The 18,888-nt window shown below is 50.4% G+C and overlaps 1 protein-coding gene across 11 annotated transcripts in view; it reads right to left on the reverse strand.

Annotated features, from left to right (window-relative positions):
* Positions 1-13,647: 13,647 nt before the first annotated feature.
* The window catches only part of Prdm16 (PR/SET domain 16), a 324,097-nt gene continuing 318,856 nt past the window's right edge, over positions 13,648-18,888 (reverse strand). For 10 of the 11 annotated variants that reach the window (XM_039111366.2, XM_063287045.1, XM_063287044.1 and 7 more), the window contains 1 exon segment: positions 13,648-18,505. In XM_039111366.2, the coding sequence (XP_038967294.1) occupies positions 18,371-18,505 (135 nt within the window). In that variant the 3' untranslated portion in view covers positions 13,648-18,370. 11 annotated transcript variants of the gene reach the window in all.

Consider the following 18,888-nt stretch of genomic DNA (forward strand, 5'->3'; position numbering starts at 1 on the left):
GAGGGTGCAGCCTGTAGTGCTGCTGGGTCCCTGCGTCCCGGGGCCAGCCGGTCCCGCCCTCTCTACTTCCTGCGCGGCAGGCTGGCGGGCGAGCCGGCGAGCGAGCGAACTGGCGGGCGGAGCCGCAGCCAGGTGGGTTCCGCTGGTGGCTGCTCCGCACCTGCAGCACCGCCGCCGCCTCACCTGGCCGCGCCAGCTGCGTCACTGCACTACCTGGGTCCGCCTGCGTTCACGTGACCCCTCTGGCGGTTCAGGCCGGAGTCCGCCCTCGGGTACTGTCTACCCTCCTCCCTCTGGCTTCTTCGCCCGTTTCCTTCCTGCGCCTCTCTCCCAGCTCAGACGCCTCCTCCAGGAAGCCTTCGGAGAAATCCCAGGCCTGCGGGAACCTGTTTGTTGAAAGAAGGCCCCACCCACTGCATTCTTTGCTCCCGGCTGCTTCAGGGCAGCTCTGGCCAGGATCTTCCAGAACACCCTTCGTGGTCTACCCTATCCACCACTACCACCCCATTTTACAGAGAACTCTGACGGCTGGAAATTCTGCTAGCCACACGGATCCAGCCGTGATTCTCCTGAGCTCAGGAAATTGGATACCAAGTCTTTGTAGTGTCCTCAAGAATGAGAGCGTAGGGGTTGGGGATTTAGCTCCGTGGTAGAGCGCTTGCCTAGCAAGCGCAAGGCCCTGGGTTCGGTCCCCAGCTCCGAAAAAAGAAAAGAAAAGAAAGAAAAAAAAAAAAAAGAATGAGGACATAACAACGTCCCCCGTGTGGACTTTAGGGGTCCGGCTCCTTGTGTGGGAGAAGATGGGGCCTGCACCATTACCCTCCAAAGTGGCATCAAACCTGAGCTCCCAAGGGTGGCTCAGATCAAGGGAGAGAGGAGTTGGGCAGGCAAGAGTCACAGTGAGTGCAAGGGCCAAGAATCATGTGTGTGTGTGGGGGGGGGGGGTGAGGTGGGGAACAGAGCACAGAGCAGGGTGGGGTGGAGGCAGAGGGTGGGAGCGTCCAGCTCCCATCCCAGAGCTGGGTCCTTTTAGAGGCAGGATGATCAGGACTGAAATGACCCGACCCTTGATCATCCTGCCTCTGCCGGGTATGGTCAGTCAGACTCACCCTCCCCAGGCTGTTCGAGGTTCCCGAGAGAGCCGGGGTTAAAGGCAGACACCATTACAACTGGCATTTTATTTTGGTTTGATATCTGCAAGACACCTCAGAGCATGGCCATCAGAGCAGAACCTCAACCATGCTGGAACAAGAGGAGAAAACGGCGAGAAGCTTGTCCATGGAGACCTTATCTGTTAATACAGCCACCTCTTACTGTGGCTCCCTCAGGCAGAGCCCTGGGCTGTGTATGACAGGGACACAGTGGATGTCTGGTGACCTGGCTGTAACCTGAGGTCCTGAGACACAGTCAGTACTAGTCCCTGTCCTGACTCATCTCTGTCATCTGTTTTTCAGGAAAGACCTGTGACCTCACACATCGGTCCTCTGACAGGTGGTGCCGGGGACTCTGGGTTGGCATTTTATTGGCCAACAGTGTGGGGAGTATGCCCTGCTCACACTCCTGCCTAGCTACTACCTGTGCCCTGGTCTTCCTATGCCCTCAGCCTCCGACCTCAGCTCTGAAGCTGGGTGGTTTGCTTGTGCCATCCTCTGCTCTTTCCGGTGTGATATCACCCGGGCAGGGCATGAGTTGGCCACAGGGCCAGGCCCAAACGGGTGTCAGTCACACTGGAGGAAGAACTCCCCTGGTCTCAGGTGGTACATTGCTAGACGGCTCCTGGGAAAAGCGGCTCGTTGCTGACCCCTCGAGGCCATTATGTGGTACTGCACCCACCAAACTCATCCTCCCCAGCAAGATCTCGCAGGTCAGCTCTTGCTTGGCACTGTTTCATCGCTGCCCCCTTAGTATCTGACTCCTAAAGAGTTAAAAGATGGCAGTTAACGTCAGGGAAAAATGCAGACTCTGCAGGCAGAATCAGCAGATGAAAAACACCCCCCCCTTTTTTTCTAGCGGCAGGATCTCATTGTGTAGTCCAGGCTGACCTGGAATCATTGTGCACATCAATCTGGCTCAAACTCATAGAGATCTGGCTGCTTCTAACTCGAAAGTGCTGGGACCAAAGGTGTTCAGCGCCACGCCTGACAGAAATGCGCATAGCAAGGCATGCACTGAGAAAGATCCCCAGAAAAACAGACCAGGGCTGGGAGCTGGGGGCTGGAGGCGGGGGAGGGTGACGGGGGTGGGGGGGGACGCACAATGACGACGACGACGACGACTCAGAAGTTGAAGTCTAGCCTTCTCCTGGAGGACTGTGGTGTTTTAAGGATATTAGGCTGGAATTGAGGTCACCTTTCTCTCTTTAGGAAAAGACTTGCATGCCTTTGTCTCAGGTCAGGAGGGCAAGGAAGAAGCCTGAAACTATCCCTGCATGTGCGTCTGGGGCCCAGGTGTGTGTGCACGCACACATCTGTGTTAGCATTCCTTCTAGGCTCTGCCCCACAGTTACCTGGCAATAGCCAGGTGTGCCTATCCCTCTCAGTCTGTCTGTCTGTCAGGCGTGTGTGCGTGCACGTGTGTCTGAGCCCAGTTGTGTGTGTCTATGTGTGTCATCTGTGTGTCTGTCTGTATATATGTATATGTTTGTATAGAGATGTACATCTTACATTTATGACTCAACCGTAATGTTCAAGCACCATTTTTGAAAAGTTGAAGAGTCTTTAGGAGTGTCTTAGTCAGGGTTTTACTGCTGTGAACAGAGACACCATGACCAAGGCACCTCTTATAAGGACATTTCACTGGGGCTGGCTTACAGGTTCAGAGGTTCAGTCCATTATCATCAAGGCAGGAACATAGCAGCATCCAGGCAGGCATGGTGCAGGCAGAGCTGAGAGTTCTACATCTTCATCTGAAAGCTGCTAAAAGAATACTGGCTTCCAGGAAGCTAAGGAGGGTCTTAAAGCCCAAGCCCACAGTGAAACACCTACTCCAACAAGGCCACACCCACTCCAACAAGGCCACACCCACTCCAACAAGGCCACACCCACTCTAACAAGGCCATACCCATTCCAACAAGGCCACACCCACTCCAACAAGGCCACACCTAATAGTGCCCCTCACTGGGCTGAGCATATATAAACCATAACATTCCACTCCCTGGCCCCCGTAGGCTTGTTCAAACACATGAATCTAAGGGGCCATACCTAAACATAGCATGATGCAAAAATACATTTACTACAACTGTCAAAGCCACATAGTCTATATCAGTCTCACCAATGTTATAAGTCTGAAGTTCAAAGTCTCTTCTGAGATAGATCTATCCAATCGCTTAACCATAATCCCCAAAGCCAGACAGGAACCCAGCTGGGCAAACTCCAAACTCTGCCATCTCCGTGTCTGATGTCAAAGCCGTCTTCAGATCTCAACTCCTTTTCATCTTTGTTGACTGCAACACACTTCTTTCTCCTGGGCTGGTTCCACTCCCCGTTAGCAGCTTCCCTCAGCAGATAGCTCACGGCTCTGGCATCTCTAACATCTTGAGGTCTCCAAGGGAACTTCAGTCTCATGGCTTCTTGTTCCAATGTCTGGGATCGACACACGAGCTTCTGGGCTTCTCCAAAGGACTCGGGTCACATCTCCAGCTCTAGCCTCTGTAGGACTCTAGGCTCTGGTTGACTCCACTCCACTGCTGCTGCTGTTCTTGGTGGTCATTCATGGTACTGTCATCTCCAAAACCCTGGGGTCTTCTGCCAAAAGAAGGCTTCACCAATAGCCTCTCATAGGGTCTCTTCATGGTGTGAGGCCTCAACTTCTTTGCATGACCCCTTCAGTCCTGGGCCATCAACTGCAACTGAGGCTGCACCTCCACCAATGGCCTTCCCTGGCCTCTCACAGTGCCCAGCCTCAGCTGCTTTCCATGACCCCTTCATACCTTCAAAACCAGTCCCACCTGGGTGACTCTTACACATCACCAAGGACAGCTGCAGCACGAGGTACAAACTTGGCCGTCTCTGGAACACAGCTTCTCTGTGCTCTCAGAAAACACTTCCCTGAAGATTTCACCTCAGTGATGCTGGTCTCTTGTTAATCACCACTAATTTCTTAGCTCAAGCTGACCAAGCATCAATTGTCCCAGTCGTCCCTTCTATTCTTGACTCTAAAGCCAGAGCCACGTGGCCAAAGTTGCTGAGTTTTGCTGCTTGCCCTCCTTGTTCTTTTACACTATCACTTTCTGCTCTCCAGCTCCTTCATTGCCTAAGCTTGGCTGCTCTGTAGACTGATTTGAACTCAGAGATCTGCATGTCTATCTCCTGGGATTAACAGGAGTGTAACACTATGCCTGGACTTAAGCTTTTCTTCACCTAGAACCTGCTCTGTCCCAGGCCTTGAACTCACAGATCTGCTTCCCTTTGCCTCCTGGGATTAAAGGTGTGTACCATCACGCCTGGACCTAAACTTAGCTGGGTGGGATCTTGCCCCAAGGTCACTTCTCCCTTAATTCAATTTAATATCCTCCAACACAGGATTCAGCTCCGTTTCACTTCCTAGAGCCCCTTTAATACTCAAATCATGTATTTTGTATTTTTCCTTTCTTAGTTTGCTACACTTGCTTAAAACACTCGTCACGAGACTTAACCAGAGAACAAAGTCTGTGATAGGCGTTTCTGAGACTTCCTTTGTCAATGCAATTAATCTGAGTCTCTTCACTTTAGCCTCAGGCAGACTTTTCAGACAAGGGCAAAAAGCAGCCATATTTCTTCACCAAAATAACACAAAAACAGTCTCTAGGCCACATACCGAAATTCTTCTTTACTGAAATCTCTTGGGCCATGTTTACACATTTCAAATCACCCTAAGCAACAAAGTCTTCCATAATCCTATCCTACTAGGATGGCTCATTAAGTCCCACTTAAAACGTTCAATTGCTTTCCAAATCGAAAGTCCCCAAATCCACATTCTTCCAAACGAAAACATAATCAGGCCTATCACAGCCAATACCCCAGTCCCCAGTACCAACTTCTGTCTTAGGGTTTAACCTTGGTGAACAGACACCATGACCAAGGCACCTCTTATAAGGACAACATTTAACTGGGGCTGGCTTACAGGTTCAGAGGTTCAGTCCATTATCATCAAGGTGGGAACATGGCAGCCTCCAGGAAGGCATGGAGCAGGAGGAGCTGAGAGTTCTACATCTTCATCTGAAGGCTACTAAGAGAAGACTGGCTTCCAGGTAGCTAGAGTGAGGGTCTTATAGCCCACACCCACAGTGACACATCTACTCCTACAAGGCGACACCTTCTAATAGAGCCACTCCCTGGGCGAAGCATATACAAACCATCACAGGAGGTAGAGGGGGAGAGGGCGGGTGAGGGGGAAGCTGGGAGGAGTGGAGGGAGAGAAAGCTGTGATGGATATGTATTGTATAAAATAATATATTTTTCAATACATATGAGAAGACTTTCAAAATTTGGGGCCTGGAGAGATGGCTCTGCGATTAAGATCACTTGCTGCTCTTCCAGAGGACCTGAGTTTGGGTCCCAGCACCAGTGTTGGGGTGCTTGAAACATCAATTCCAAGAGACTCAATCCCCTTCTCTAGTTCCTGAGGGCACACACACACACACACACACACACACACACACACACACATTCTTCTAAACACTCCAAATTACAATTGCATTAGTTACTGTCCTTGTTTCTGGACAAAATGCCCAATAAAAGCAACATAAGGAACGAAGGACCTACTTTGGCTCACAGTTTTGGGGGACAGTTTGTCATGGTGGAGAAGTCATGGCGGGAGGGATGCGAGGCAGCATCATATTACAACCACAGTCACAAGCAGAGAGCAATGAATGCTGGTCTTCAACCCCCTTTCTCTTTTGTTACGCTGGGATCCCAGTAAATCGCATGGCGCCTCCATGCCCAGAGTGGTCTTCCTCACACTGTCAATCCAGTCTAGAAGCATCCTCACACGCATGCGCACGGGCCTGCCTCTAAGTGCCTCCTGGCTTTTCCAAGTGATGGCATCAATCGAAACAGGAAAGATCACAGATCCTCCAATCAAAGAGCCCCAGAACAGCAGACGTTCAGAGCAATGCATGCTGGGTAGACTTATAAAAAGCCAGGCAGAGCGTCATTAGGGGTAGAGAAAAAAACTCAATCGGGTGTCAGAGTCTGCACACCAGGGGCAGGATGGACACCTCTCACGCGGAAAAGAACAATCTTGTCATCCGTGTTGTCTGTTTCTGGTGAAGATATCCTTCAAAAAATATCATTTTTTTTTTAAAGACGGAAGTTGAGAGAAGTTATCTCATCACACCCTCTGGGCAAGAGCTGGTGGGAGTGTTTTTCAGACTAAAATGCTGCATGTAATCTCAGATCCGCACCGGGATAGGAGCCCTCCAGGTAACGCAAGCATGTGCATAAATATTAAGTAATCTTTTTTCTGTGCTTTAAATTTTTTTGAAGAATGCTTTTAAAAACAAAAATAATGGTATTTTTTAAAAATGTAAATAATATTAATTTAAAGACAAAAATAACTCCGGTATCTGGGAAGTACGATAAATTGAATCACAGCAGAAGTTCCAAATGCAAGAGAGGGCCTGTGCCGATTGAGGGCCAGCCCCGACTTCCCTGGACTATAATCTGCAAAAGAAACTAAACTCTCCATTCCCCAAGATGCTTTTGGTCACATGGTGTTTTATCAGAATAGAAAACCCAACCAAGACAGGAACCATATCACCTGGATCTCCAAGGAAATGCTTAGTTTCAAATGCTTGTATTTGAGAAATAAGACATATTTGAAATCCATGGTCTACCCTTTTATCTTCAAAGATTTTTAAAAATCAACATAAAATAAAACTGAAATAGGTAGAAGAAAACAAATAATAAATTATCAGAGGCTAGTATGATAGGAAATTGATCTACAAGATAAAAAACAAGCCAACAAACTGCAGAGATATGATTTGAAAAGCTCAATAGAATTGATATCCCGAGACCTCTCAAAAAGAGGGGAGGGAGGGAGGAAAGGAGGGAGGGACAGAGACAGAGAGAAAGAGACAGAGACAGAGACAGAGAAAGAGAGAGCCATCACTACAGATCTTACATCACTACAGTAGATTCAACAGCTTATAGAAAATGGCCAAGCCCCTCTAAAGGTGCTATCCATCAAACTGGGCCCAAGCACAAATAATTGATCTAAATGGAATTGTATCTATTGAAGAATTAGAGTTAGAAGTTAAATTGCATTTATTTGTTTACTTAGTGTGGGGAACATACATGTTGTGGGAGTCAGTTCTTTCCTTCCGCCATGTTGGCCCTATGGCCCCAACTCAGTTGTCAGGCTTGTCAGCAAGCACCTGTACTCAAAGAGCAAAGAAACAAACACACAATTTTTGCAGAGAAACCTCCAGTCCCTGAAGACATTGCTGGCGGATCCGACTTAACATCCGATCCAAGGGAAGAGATAATACTCACCTTGTATAGAATGTGTCAAGGACTCCAGGAAGCAGATTACACTTCACGTGCCTGCTATCACCCTAAAGTCAATATTAGCCACATCGTGAGAACCCCCAAGGAACTGCAGGCTAATAGATTTCATGAACATAGAGGCTTTTACAAAATATCAATGAGTCAAATCTGGTGATGTGTGCGGTAGATGATAATAATCAAGTCGGGCTTTGTTTTTCAAATGCAAGGGTAGTTCCATGTCTTAAAAAAATGTCATTCACCATATTCACAATAAAGGAGGCTGGCCGTGAGCTATTTCACATAGGTGGAGAAAAGGCATTCTATCGGACCCAGGAGCTATTAGTAATGGAAATCTCGTCGATATGTGAACAGAAGGGGATCCAGATGAGGGCGAGCATAGCTAACATCAAATAGTGACAAAAGGCTGGCTGCGTTCTTAGGCTCTGGACAAAACCGAGAGGTCTGCAGGCCATTTTTGACTACTGGGGAATTTTTATAGCTGTTTTACAACACGATGAAGCAAATGTGAGAAAAGTCCTCCCTCTCCTTCCCCCATGCCCTAAAAGCATTGCAGGTGACTTTGAACCCCGCCCCCCCAGACTCTCCAGTTTTTGTTTTTTTTTTTTTTAAGATTTATTTATTTTATGTATATGACTACACTGTAGCTATCTTCAGACAGGCCAGAAGAAGCATCAGATCTCATTACAGATGGGTGTGGGCCACCATGTGGTTGCTGGGATTTGAACTCAGAACCTCTGGAAGAGCAGTCAGTGCTCTTAACCGCTGAGCCATCTCTCCAGCCCCAACTCTCCAGTTTCAACCTCTCTCCTTTTCTCCCCTCTACATTAAACATATCCATCTCACATATGGCTTTGTTCTTAGGCATCTTGCACACATACCCATAAAGTCTATGTTCTCGTCTGGACTGTTCTGGAACTCTGTGGATGATACCAGATGGAAAAAATCCCTGCACACAAACCCTGTGCTGGCTGAATCTGAGCAGAACATGGGTAGCCAAGGGTGAGCGATTCTGGGGTGCTGCCGAGCCGACTTCTCAGAATCATATGCCCAACCGATCACCCTTCCTTCCTCCCATGGTCTCGATCTCCCGTCTTCTTCTTCACACTTTCCTCTTCCCTTGTCCCTTCCCCATCGCCTCTGCCCTTTTTTATCCTTTCCACGGTTTCTCTCAAGAGACTTCTGATTCGTTTCTGGGCAGCTTGAGTGTTGAGGGGCGCAGGGATCCTCCACAGAGGGCTGGATGGCTTGCTAGGGGAGGCTGGTACAAGACCAAGGCTCAGCAGGCCCCTGACAACCTGACACAAACCTTGTAGTCACACTAGAACCTCTGTGAATTCTGGACTCATTTTCTATGGCAGGACTGGGTGGCACACACTGTTCCTAGGGGTGGGGACCTAGGCCCCGTTTGTGTGCCCTTTTCAGAGGGTCAGCTAAATAGCATTGCCCCTCTCCTTCAACTCAGCACCATGTGAGAGGGTCAGCCACACTGCAGTGACTCACACTGGCTCCATTCCGCTGGAGAAAAGGAGACTGAAAATCACACCGACGGGGAGATAGCTTTGTATGCTGCCAAATGGCCAAAGTCAGAGCCGACAAAACCAAGTGCTGGCGAGGGTGTGGGCCAGTAGAGACTCCCATGCTGCAGATGAGAGCCAGTCTGTGCAACCATGATGGGAAGCATCCATCCACCGTTTGATCTAGCGGTTGTGACCCTCGTCATTTACCCAAGGGTGTTGGAAACTTCCATTCCACGTAAACCCCAGTTCTCAGGCGTTTATGTTATCATTATTTATATTGCCCTAATGGGAGGCAGCCGAGGTGTCCTTCAACAGTCAGGAGGCTGAATAAACTGTGGTCTCTCACAGTGTGGAATATCATTCAGTGCTCAAAAGATATGCATAGTCCAACTATGGGAAATACCAGGGGATCTTAAGTGCATGCTGCTAAGTGCAAGAGGCCGGGCTGCTTGGCTGCACGCTGCGTGAACATCACACCGCGACAGTCTGAAACAATGGAATCATAGAGAAAGTGAAAAGACCGGTGTCATCAGAAATTATGGAGAGGAATTGCTATAGGGTTCCCAGAAAGGATGGCCCTGAAACAGTTGTCCACAGGTCTTACATAAGCAGCAGAACCCTACAGTAAGTACAGGTGACATCGTGGCAGTGTTTGTGACAAACTAGTCACTGATAGGTCTTGTGTCCATTCTGGGAATGGTTCAGGGGCCTGGGTATGAGCTAAATCTCTCTTATTTCTGGGCAACTTTGTTGTAAGACTAAAACAGCTCTAAAAATATTAATTCTTGGGGCTGGAGAGATGGTTGTGCTTAAGAGCACTTGTTCTTGCAGAGGACCCAAGTTCAATTCATAGTGCTACAGAGCTTTGTGGTCATGCACACACAGCACACTGCCCTGCAGAGCCTGGGGTCATGCACACACAGCACACTGCCCTGCAGAGCCTGGGGTCATGCACACACAGCACACTGCCCTGCAGAGCCTGGGGTCATGCACACACAGCACACTGCATTGGGTAGCTTTGACTGAAGAATTCACATTGTAAAGCCTGGTCCCTGATCCACGCTGCCACCTCTGCCTTTCTATAACCGCCTGTTTTTCTGGGGTGTGGGCTAAGAACACAAGAACTACAAAACCCACCTAGGGTCTACTCCTTTCACCAGGTCATGGGGGCTCCAGCCCCTCTGCAGGGCCATTGGTTCTATCTTGGATTTGTGGGATCTGGTTCTAGCCTCCTCCGCCAACACACACTTTCTCCTCTACCCTTTGCCTTTTGGAATAGGTGGAGTTGTGGAATGGCCTCGTCCAGCCTGGAGGGGAGACATGAGGTTTTTCCCCAGCAGGGCTGCAGTCTAGGCTCATGACTGGGGACCCCTAATGTTTCAGAACCTCTTGGACAGTCTACACAGCAGGCCTTCGCTTTCTCCACTGCAGAAAGACACAGCCCCGGCCGTGGCTACTGTACCCCAAAGCATGACACAGTTTGTATAGTGGAAAACTTTTGCTGCATGAGAAATATGGTTTAGGGCTCCCTAAAATAGCTTCCCTGCAAATGGCCAGCAGTTCCTTGGCCCAGAGGGGAGCCGAAGGGGAATGAAAAGCCCCTCTCTTCCCAGAAAACAGATTCTTCTTTGACACATTTTTTTCCCTCCTCTTAATACCCCATTCCCCCTTTCCAAAATGGGGCCTTTTTCCTCAGTCTTTTATGTGGGGACTGGGCTGTGAGAAGACAAAGTCCACTTGTCAGCAATCTTCTGTCAGCTCCTGTTCCCGTTCCCTCTGGGGTTCTCCCAACAATACAGCCATTATCGGCCCCTCTCAGATTCCATTGAGTTTTCCTCTCTCCAGGGCTAATGAGGAACGAGGCTGCCAGGTTGGACAAAATGGGGCAGTTTTCACTCCGCTGGAGCCCCAGTGTGGTGAGCTCTGGGAAGCACCATTATGGGGGATCTGTGGGTCACTGCCATGCCATTTGGGAGAAGCACTTTTGGGAGTGTGGCCTTCAGTTAGCTCTGAGATTCACAGTGAACGGAAATGTACTTCCCGAGAGAGTTTCAAGCCATCCTGGGCAGGCTCCAAAGCTGACCATCCAAGCTTAAGATCTCACTGGCAGTTCGTCAATCATGGTGGGGAGGAAACAACCTGAGGCAGTTAGTGCCACCCATGCACACTGCCCTCCACTTGATGGTGTTAAGAAAATGTAAGGGATCGGCATCCCAGATTTGGGTAGAGGATCTTACGCCAAGATCAACTTCCATTTCTTTTCTGGCAGCCCCGAGGAACTGCTGATTAGGGAACCTCAGAGCCTTGCTCTGATGTTTATCAGAGCCTGTCCTGGTCCCAGGGAGAGATTTTGGAAATCCTGGAAGTCCCAGAATCACTGTTTAGGGACGGTTCAAAGGGCAAATCATTTACTACTCCACCCACCCACCATCCACCCATCCATCCACCCATCCATCCACCCATCCATCCACCCATCCATCCACCCATCCATCCACCCACCCACCATCCACCCATCCATCCACCCATCCATCCACCCATCCATCCACCCATCCATCCACCCATCCATCCATCCACCCATCCATCCACCCATCCATCCATCCATCCATCCATCCATCCACCCAACCACCCATCCATCCACCCACCCATCCATCCACCCATCCATCCATCCATCCATCCATCCATCCATCCATCCACCCAACCACCCATCCATCCATCCATCCATCCATCCATCCATCCACCCATCCATCCACCCATCCATCCACCCATCCACCCATCCATCCATCCATCCATCCACCCATCCATCCACCCATCCATCCACCCATCCATCCACCCATCCATCCACCCATCCATCCATCCATCCACCCATCCATGCATCCATCCATCCATCCATGCATCCATCCATCCATGCATGCATGCATCCATCCATCCATCCATGCATCCATCCATCCATGCATGCATCCATCCATCCATCTATCCACCTACCCATCCACCCATCTACCCACCCACCACTCATCCATCTATCCATCCATCCATCCACCTACCCACCCACCTGTCCACTCCTCCACTGCCCTGTCCATTCCATCCCTGCATCCACCATTCACTCCTCCACCCAATCATTCACTGGTGCTGGATGTATCCAGGCTGCCGTAGGCACCAAGAGCTGCAAGGAAGAGCAGAGGATGCTGTGAGTCCAGAGTTCCTCTGTGTCTGGGGCCCAATCACGTGCAAGTACTTCTATGCTGTTGATTAGAGTCTAGATACCTGTCTTGTGTCCAACAGTGTATTGGTGTAACACCTGGGGAAGGGTGGTGACTTTGTGAGTTGGGGTGGGAGGTGTGAGGCCCATGTGCCCCATCACTGAAGTCTGACAGAAGAGGAAAAGCCAAAGGCAAGGCCAGTGGCTGGAGCGAATGCTGAGGCAACTGAACATACAAGGTAGGGAAAAGGACACAGAAGGCAAAGGGTGGTGGGAGGTCAAAGGGCAGCTCTAGGCGTCATGTGTGTTCAAGGTCAGTTTCATTAGCCCGGGACACTCGAAACAAGGTCTTTTTAGTAAGCAACATTATGTGTGCATGTGTATGAGTGTGTGCATGCCGTGGCATACGTGTGGAGGTTAGAGGAAAACTTGAGGTAGTCAATTCTCTCCTGCTATCCTGAGGATTCCCAGGGATCAAACTCAGGCTGTTAGGCTTCGTGGCAAGCACCTTTGCCTCTGAGCTTTCTCAGCAGCCCTAAACAAGTTCTCTTAAGAGGTCACCCTGGGTGGCTGCTGGAAGGCAGGCCTGCAACCTTGGTTCTGCATCAAAAGCATTTACTGCTTGGCACTACTGCCCCAAACCAGCCAGGCCTGCTTTGGAAGAAAAGAAAAAGAGAATGGGTAACTCACCTGGGGCAAGGAGAAAGTGGAAAGGAGGGCCAAGAGACAGGGGGGAAACCAGAGACCCTGACCAAAGGTGGATGGTGGCAGGTGTGACTGTTCACCAGAGATGTGAGCTGGCCCTGCCTGACGAGGTGCAGAGAAGGGGCAGGAGCAGGAGGAGCAGGAGGTGGAGGAGCAGGAGGAGCAGGAGCAGGATCTGGAGGAGCAGCAGGAGCAGGAGCAGGAGCAGGAGCAGGAGCAGGAGCAGGAGCAGGAGCAGGAGCAGGAGCGGGAGGAGCAGCAGGAGCAGGACCTAGAGCAGAGCAGAGCCTGCCCTGTGCGACTTGACTTGGGACAGCTGCGCTCAGACCTTTGGCATTTAACCTTTTCAGGTTCCTTCATCCTAAGGCTTCTCCACCAGAGCAGAATCATGTTGAGGTTCAGAAAGTGGAGGAGGCAGACTACAGAGGGTTATCCCTGATCCTCCAAAAGAGATGCGTTCTGGGTGAGGCCAAAGAGGCCCCTGGGGAAGGCTGAGGCTGCTCGCCTGCCTCCCTAGGGTCTTTGCTCAACCGATTCGTCTGCTGGGGCAGCTCCAGGCCTAGCTGGGTGCGATACGAACCGAGTGAGCACTGGCAGGGCGTGTGCCCCGGTTGGAAGGATGGCTCTGCGTAGTGCCCGGACCCACGGAGTCTAAGCTTTCTGAGCGGGGAGGTGTCACACCCCTCCTATCCTCCTCCAGAGGCCAGGGCTCCCCTTAATGAAGCTTGCAGGCACCGAGAACTTAGAAAAACACACAGATTTATTGCATATCAATCTCGTGTATAAATTCATTGTAGCATCGGAAAGATTACATTTGGTATCCAGTCAGACCTATTCTACAGCATTGACCTCAAAGCCAGGCCCTCCTGGCTTTCGCCTTACAGAAATCTCTACACAAGTACATCTCTCTTTGCCGTAAGCCTCAGAATGAGATCTGCCAAAAAAAAAAAAATCACTTTTGACTATTCTCAAGTCGTGTCTCCTCGATTCACGATTCTCCCACGGCGATTTCCGTAGTCACCAGGAACTGCGGTCCATTTTTTTTTTTAATTTTTTTTTTTTTTTAATTTTTGTGGGCGTTTTTGGGACTCCTGGCCCTGACTTAGACCTAATCACATAGTCAGTAAGTGCATCTACGGGATTTTCTCCTCATCATAAGAATTCCACAAACAGACACAGTAATGACCGCTAAACACGAGCCATGCACAGCTTATCAACACAACAGCAATTTACAAAGGAAGGGGGCGGGGCAAACGCCGGCCCCCTCCTCCATGGTTTTTTTAATTTTTTTTTTTAACATCATATGGAGAGCAGACATTTACATTTGATTCCTTTCTCAACACTATATAGTTCTAGAAGGGGGGGAAGAAAAAAAAAACGACAACGAAAACAGAAACAGAAACAAACTGAATGGGATCTGAATGTAACAATGGCAACACGCATACAGGTCAGAGATTCTCGCGGGTGTCAGGGATATATATATTTATTTATTTATATTTATATACTATAGGTTCAAAGTACACATACACAGCACACATGCACACCCACACACACACACACACACACACACACACACACACTACACACAACCCCACACGCACAGGTTTTTAAGTTATGTATCCTGACACCAGGGCCCCGCTTCCCCAACACTGAATAGAGTAGCTACGTTGCGGGAGACACTGAGGAAACCCCCAGCTTCTCCCAGTTGCAAGGGAATCGATTGATCGCACACCTAGAGATTCAAGCTGCCTCCCTTCGGCTCAACCTTTTCCCTCCTAGAAGTGGCGGTGTGAATTGGTGACAGACAATGGCTGGAATGGTGGGGGGGGAAGTGAACTTGTCTGGGTAAGAGTTCAAGAATGTCTTGTCACAGTATCGCTCAGGGCTAGGGACAGTCTTCATGGCTTTTGATACCCGGCTGATCTCCACGGACAGGAGTGTCCCAGTGTCCACCGGCAGGAGCGAGCGCTGTCTGTTCCAGGCCTCCCCACCCTCCCATCCCGGCAACAGCATGGGAGGCCTTCTCTTCCCTACCTCGAATGGCACAGTGAACAGCTCAGTAGATCTCAGTCACTTGGGCAGGGACAGGGGACCGTGATCCAGTGCTTTGAGCTTCTCGTCTAAAACACGTGATATGTATTTGAGCAAGTGCTTCCTTCACAAACACTCTCTGGGGAAGCGGATGAAGCAGAGGAAGCCACGAGCTCTGAGTCTGGACTCTGGGAGGCAGAGGGGTTAGGTCAGTCTGGGTTTGGGTAGATCACCTGTTCTCCTGGCCTTGGGAAGTAGGACCCCACAGGCTGGGCAGGCTGGGCCCATGTTGTGCTCGCCGGTTACTGAGACTTACACCCTGGGTTTGCACAGAGGTCTTAGTCATGCAGGATCTGCCTTCCTGCAGGACAGGGAAGCCCCGTATTTCCTACCTGACCATCCTAGGTATGGCAGCAATGACGGGGCCAAAGTGTGGCCTTGCCTGGGGCTGGAGGGAATGCAAGCTAGGAGGCCTCCTTATGAACTTCTATTTGGGGAGGCAAGTGCAAACAACGGAAAACATCACTGCAAGCAATCATGGCTGCACATCTGTCCTGCCCTTCTACACTGTGTGGCAACAGACAAGACAGCCCTGTTAGGGTTTGGTTCTCCGGTGGCCGAGACCTTTGAACTCACACCTGGTCCAGCTCCCTGACCCTGAGAGGCTCTCCTGTACCTGATGCTTGCTTGAGCCAGTTGGGCACGGTAAGACTGCAGAGAGGCCGGGCGGGCAGAACTCACTGGTTGAGGGCAATGTAGAGCAGATGCAGAATGTCGGGAACTCAGTGCAGAAAATCAAGTGCTGTCTTTGTCGGGGGTGGTGAGCAAGGACAGAGTCCGTCAAACTCCAAGTGCTGGGCCCAAGGGGATGTCTGTCCAGGAGAAACTGAGGTTGGGGGTGCATGGGGGTTGGAGGGGGGACCAAGCATTTGACTCAGCACAGCTGGGACTCTTGGGTCAGAGGTCGACAGAGGTTGGGAGTGACAGAGGATGAGAAGGGAGCCCAAAAAGGTCCACAGGGGTCCCCCATTCAGACAGACTCCCTGTCCTGGAGAAAGTCACATCGCGGAAAAATAAAAAAGCACACACCTCGCTCTTTCTGAGAAGAAAGCTTGTAATTTGGGGTTTACAAAAGTGGGGTATGTAATATCTGAGGTTGAACTCATACAGGGATCCCACCTAGCTCCCATCTAGAGGAAACTGGAAGTTTTAAGCTGAGGTCCAGCCCGCCATGGAGAGGATGTCGTGAGTCCCGTTGAGGAGCGTGAGCAGTTAGGCCTGCAAATCCTCACCACAGGACCATGGTAAGTCCCTCTGCAGAGTGTCCCCGCCGCCTCAGGCATGTGCTTCTGAGGACTATTCTGTGTTATGTCCCTGCGATTCACTGCAACCTGCAGGGGGTGTCTTCAGGGATATCTCTGTCACGGATCTCAGCATAGCCTGGACCACTCAGCATCAGCAAAGAGGACTGTCTTGGTGCGAGAACAGCCACAGCAAGTGTAAAACATCTGCGCTTGGAGGTTTGAGTTTCTCCCAGAGGGGATCGCAGGCCCACGGCACCGACACGCGTACACCATGTTTGCTGACGCGGATACAATCTCTCATAGTTTTTTAAATGACAACCCGGGTTGTTTCCGGTCCCTCTTATCTTGGTGGGATACTCCTTGCCTTTTGTTTTTTTTTTTTTGTTTTGTTTTGTTTTGTTTTTTTTTTTGTTTTGTTTTTCTCCTTCCGAACAACAAAATAAATAGAACACTTGTCTTAAAATGTAACTGAGACTCAAATTTAACAAAAATCATATGATTGTCTGGTAAGTGGGCGGCGGTGACCGCGGGACTCCTGGAGGGAGGGACACAGGGGTATTTGGCACATTAACAACCGCCCCACTCCCTGGGCACCGATCACACAGCACACGACCTTATCACACGGTTTTGGTCCTTCACCACATACTTATATTAACATCATTTCTTCAGGAAAAGTTGTCCAATGCCAAAAAATACTGTTAAGGAAGAAATAAAATAAGGAAAGAAATGAATTAGAAAAAAATTACAAGCTATATACAGATTAAGGGAAATTCCATCAGGGAAAGAAATTATTTGAAGTTGGCCCCTATGGGATAATTTAAAGCCCATCCGAGCAGAGAAGTAGACACGTCCCGACTGTCCCAAGGGAGTGAGGCATCCGGTCCTGGTGTCTGTACTGTCTCTGTCCTTTGCTGTGGCAGGGTCCCCTGGATCTTCCTCCTGTTCCTGACCTCACCTCGCCAGGAACCCACACAGAGAGCAGAAATGGCGGCTACGCGGCTGATCTGGAGTCTTAGGCACAGGTAGTACTTGGTGTCCTGGAGTGGAGGAGCAGGCTTCCCACACTTGGTGGCCATGGGGAGGGCATCCTGCCAGGGTTGGGGAGGGTTGAAGGCTGGAGGCCTGGATATGGCCTTCAGAAGAGCAGCAGTCAAGACCAGGCTAGGGCTGCTGAAAGGGGAAGACCCTTAGGTGTCCGGCATGGAAGACCTGAGCCACTAGCTCCCGACTTCCCCATACAATTGGGGTGTCTTGGGTGGAACCCGTGGATTCCTCTGCAGACCATACAGGGCAAGGCAACCTCTCTGTTCCGGCCTCTGCAAACCTTCAGCCAGGCACCATGTCCAAGGATTCTTGTGTAGTCAGCGTCCTGTTCAGCCGAGTGGCTTCCATGCCCCTATCCCGTGTCGGGCGCACCAGAATCACCTTGGCTTGTACAAACAGGTCAGAGATAAGAAAGAAATTCTCCATTATCTACATTATAAAGGGCACACCTGAGCCGCGCTGGATGCCCCTGCAGGTGTGGGTTTGCCAATAAGCCAACATTCCAAAGCAATGCAAAATTACTTTTAAAAAAACATTTTGCAAGTCATTTTTCTGATTTTTTTTAAAAAATACTGTCTTTTTTTTTAAAACCCACATGCTTTTAAATAGACTCTATAGTCAATTAAGATTACCAAAAGGGTTAATCATGTGATTCTTGTTATAAAAATCATTCACGAGGTCTCTCTCCATAGCACTTGCCCACTTCTTTCCCATCTTTTCATTCATACCAGGCGGCGGCCCGGAGGTGGCCAACTGGCTCCTGCCCGGATGGAGACCCCCCACCCTCGCCCATGAGTTTTCTGATCCACAGCTCCTGCAAGCAGCTCCTGGGTGGCCGTGCGCCGTGCCCACTGCAGATCATGTCCTTGAGGCCAGGTCTGAGAGGTGTTGAAAGTCAGCGGCTACTCGAGGGACCTTCGGGTTCTGAGTTTCATTGGAGAAGCTGGGCTTGAGCCATGGCGGCTGGGGTTGGAAGCAGAGTTGAGGCAGAAGGTGTCGGGGGTGGGGGGCTGCTCCCTGGCCCCTTCTCTGTCTCCCACAGCTGGTACCCTGGCTTTGGACTCTGGCCCTGGGGCCTCCAGGTCCTCAGAGGTGGTTGATGGGGTTAAAGGCTCCGGACTCCGACGAGGGTCCCGTGATGTTCAACCAAGCATCCAGTGAGCTCTGGGAGGGGGCGTGAAGAGGAGTGTCTTCAGAGAGGGACAGCATCATTGCGTATGCCTGGGGGCAGGAGGAAGGACAGCACACACAGGACAGATGAGGGGCATCCCAGATAGGTAGGCCTGAGCCTTGGCTCACCAGTTGTCCCCAGCCTGTCCAGCCCCCAATCCCCATCCAACCCTGCCCCACCGTCCTGTCTAGTGAAACAGAAACAAAGGTGCTAGAGAGGCCTAGATTCCTATGGCTTGGGAGAAGGACATAGGAGGACATGCGAGCAGAGGGGACCTCTCCTGCCCAGAGTGACACCAGAACTCACAGTAGTCCCTCTGTGCCCATGGAGATCTCTTGACCTCTTGGGGTGCTCCCCTGCAACTGTGTCTCCGTCCCCCCTCCACCCTTGGCTTCTATGTCTGCTATGGGAGACTGTCTTTGTCTAGTGGGCA

The sequence above is a fragment of the Rattus norvegicus genome, chromosome 5 (genome assembly GCF_036323735.1).
Source record: "Rattus norvegicus strain BN/NHsdMcwi chromosome 5, GRCr8, whole genome shotgun sequence".
Taxonomy (NCBI): Eukaryota; Metazoa; Chordata; class Mammalia; order Rodentia; family Muridae; genus Rattus; species Rattus norvegicus.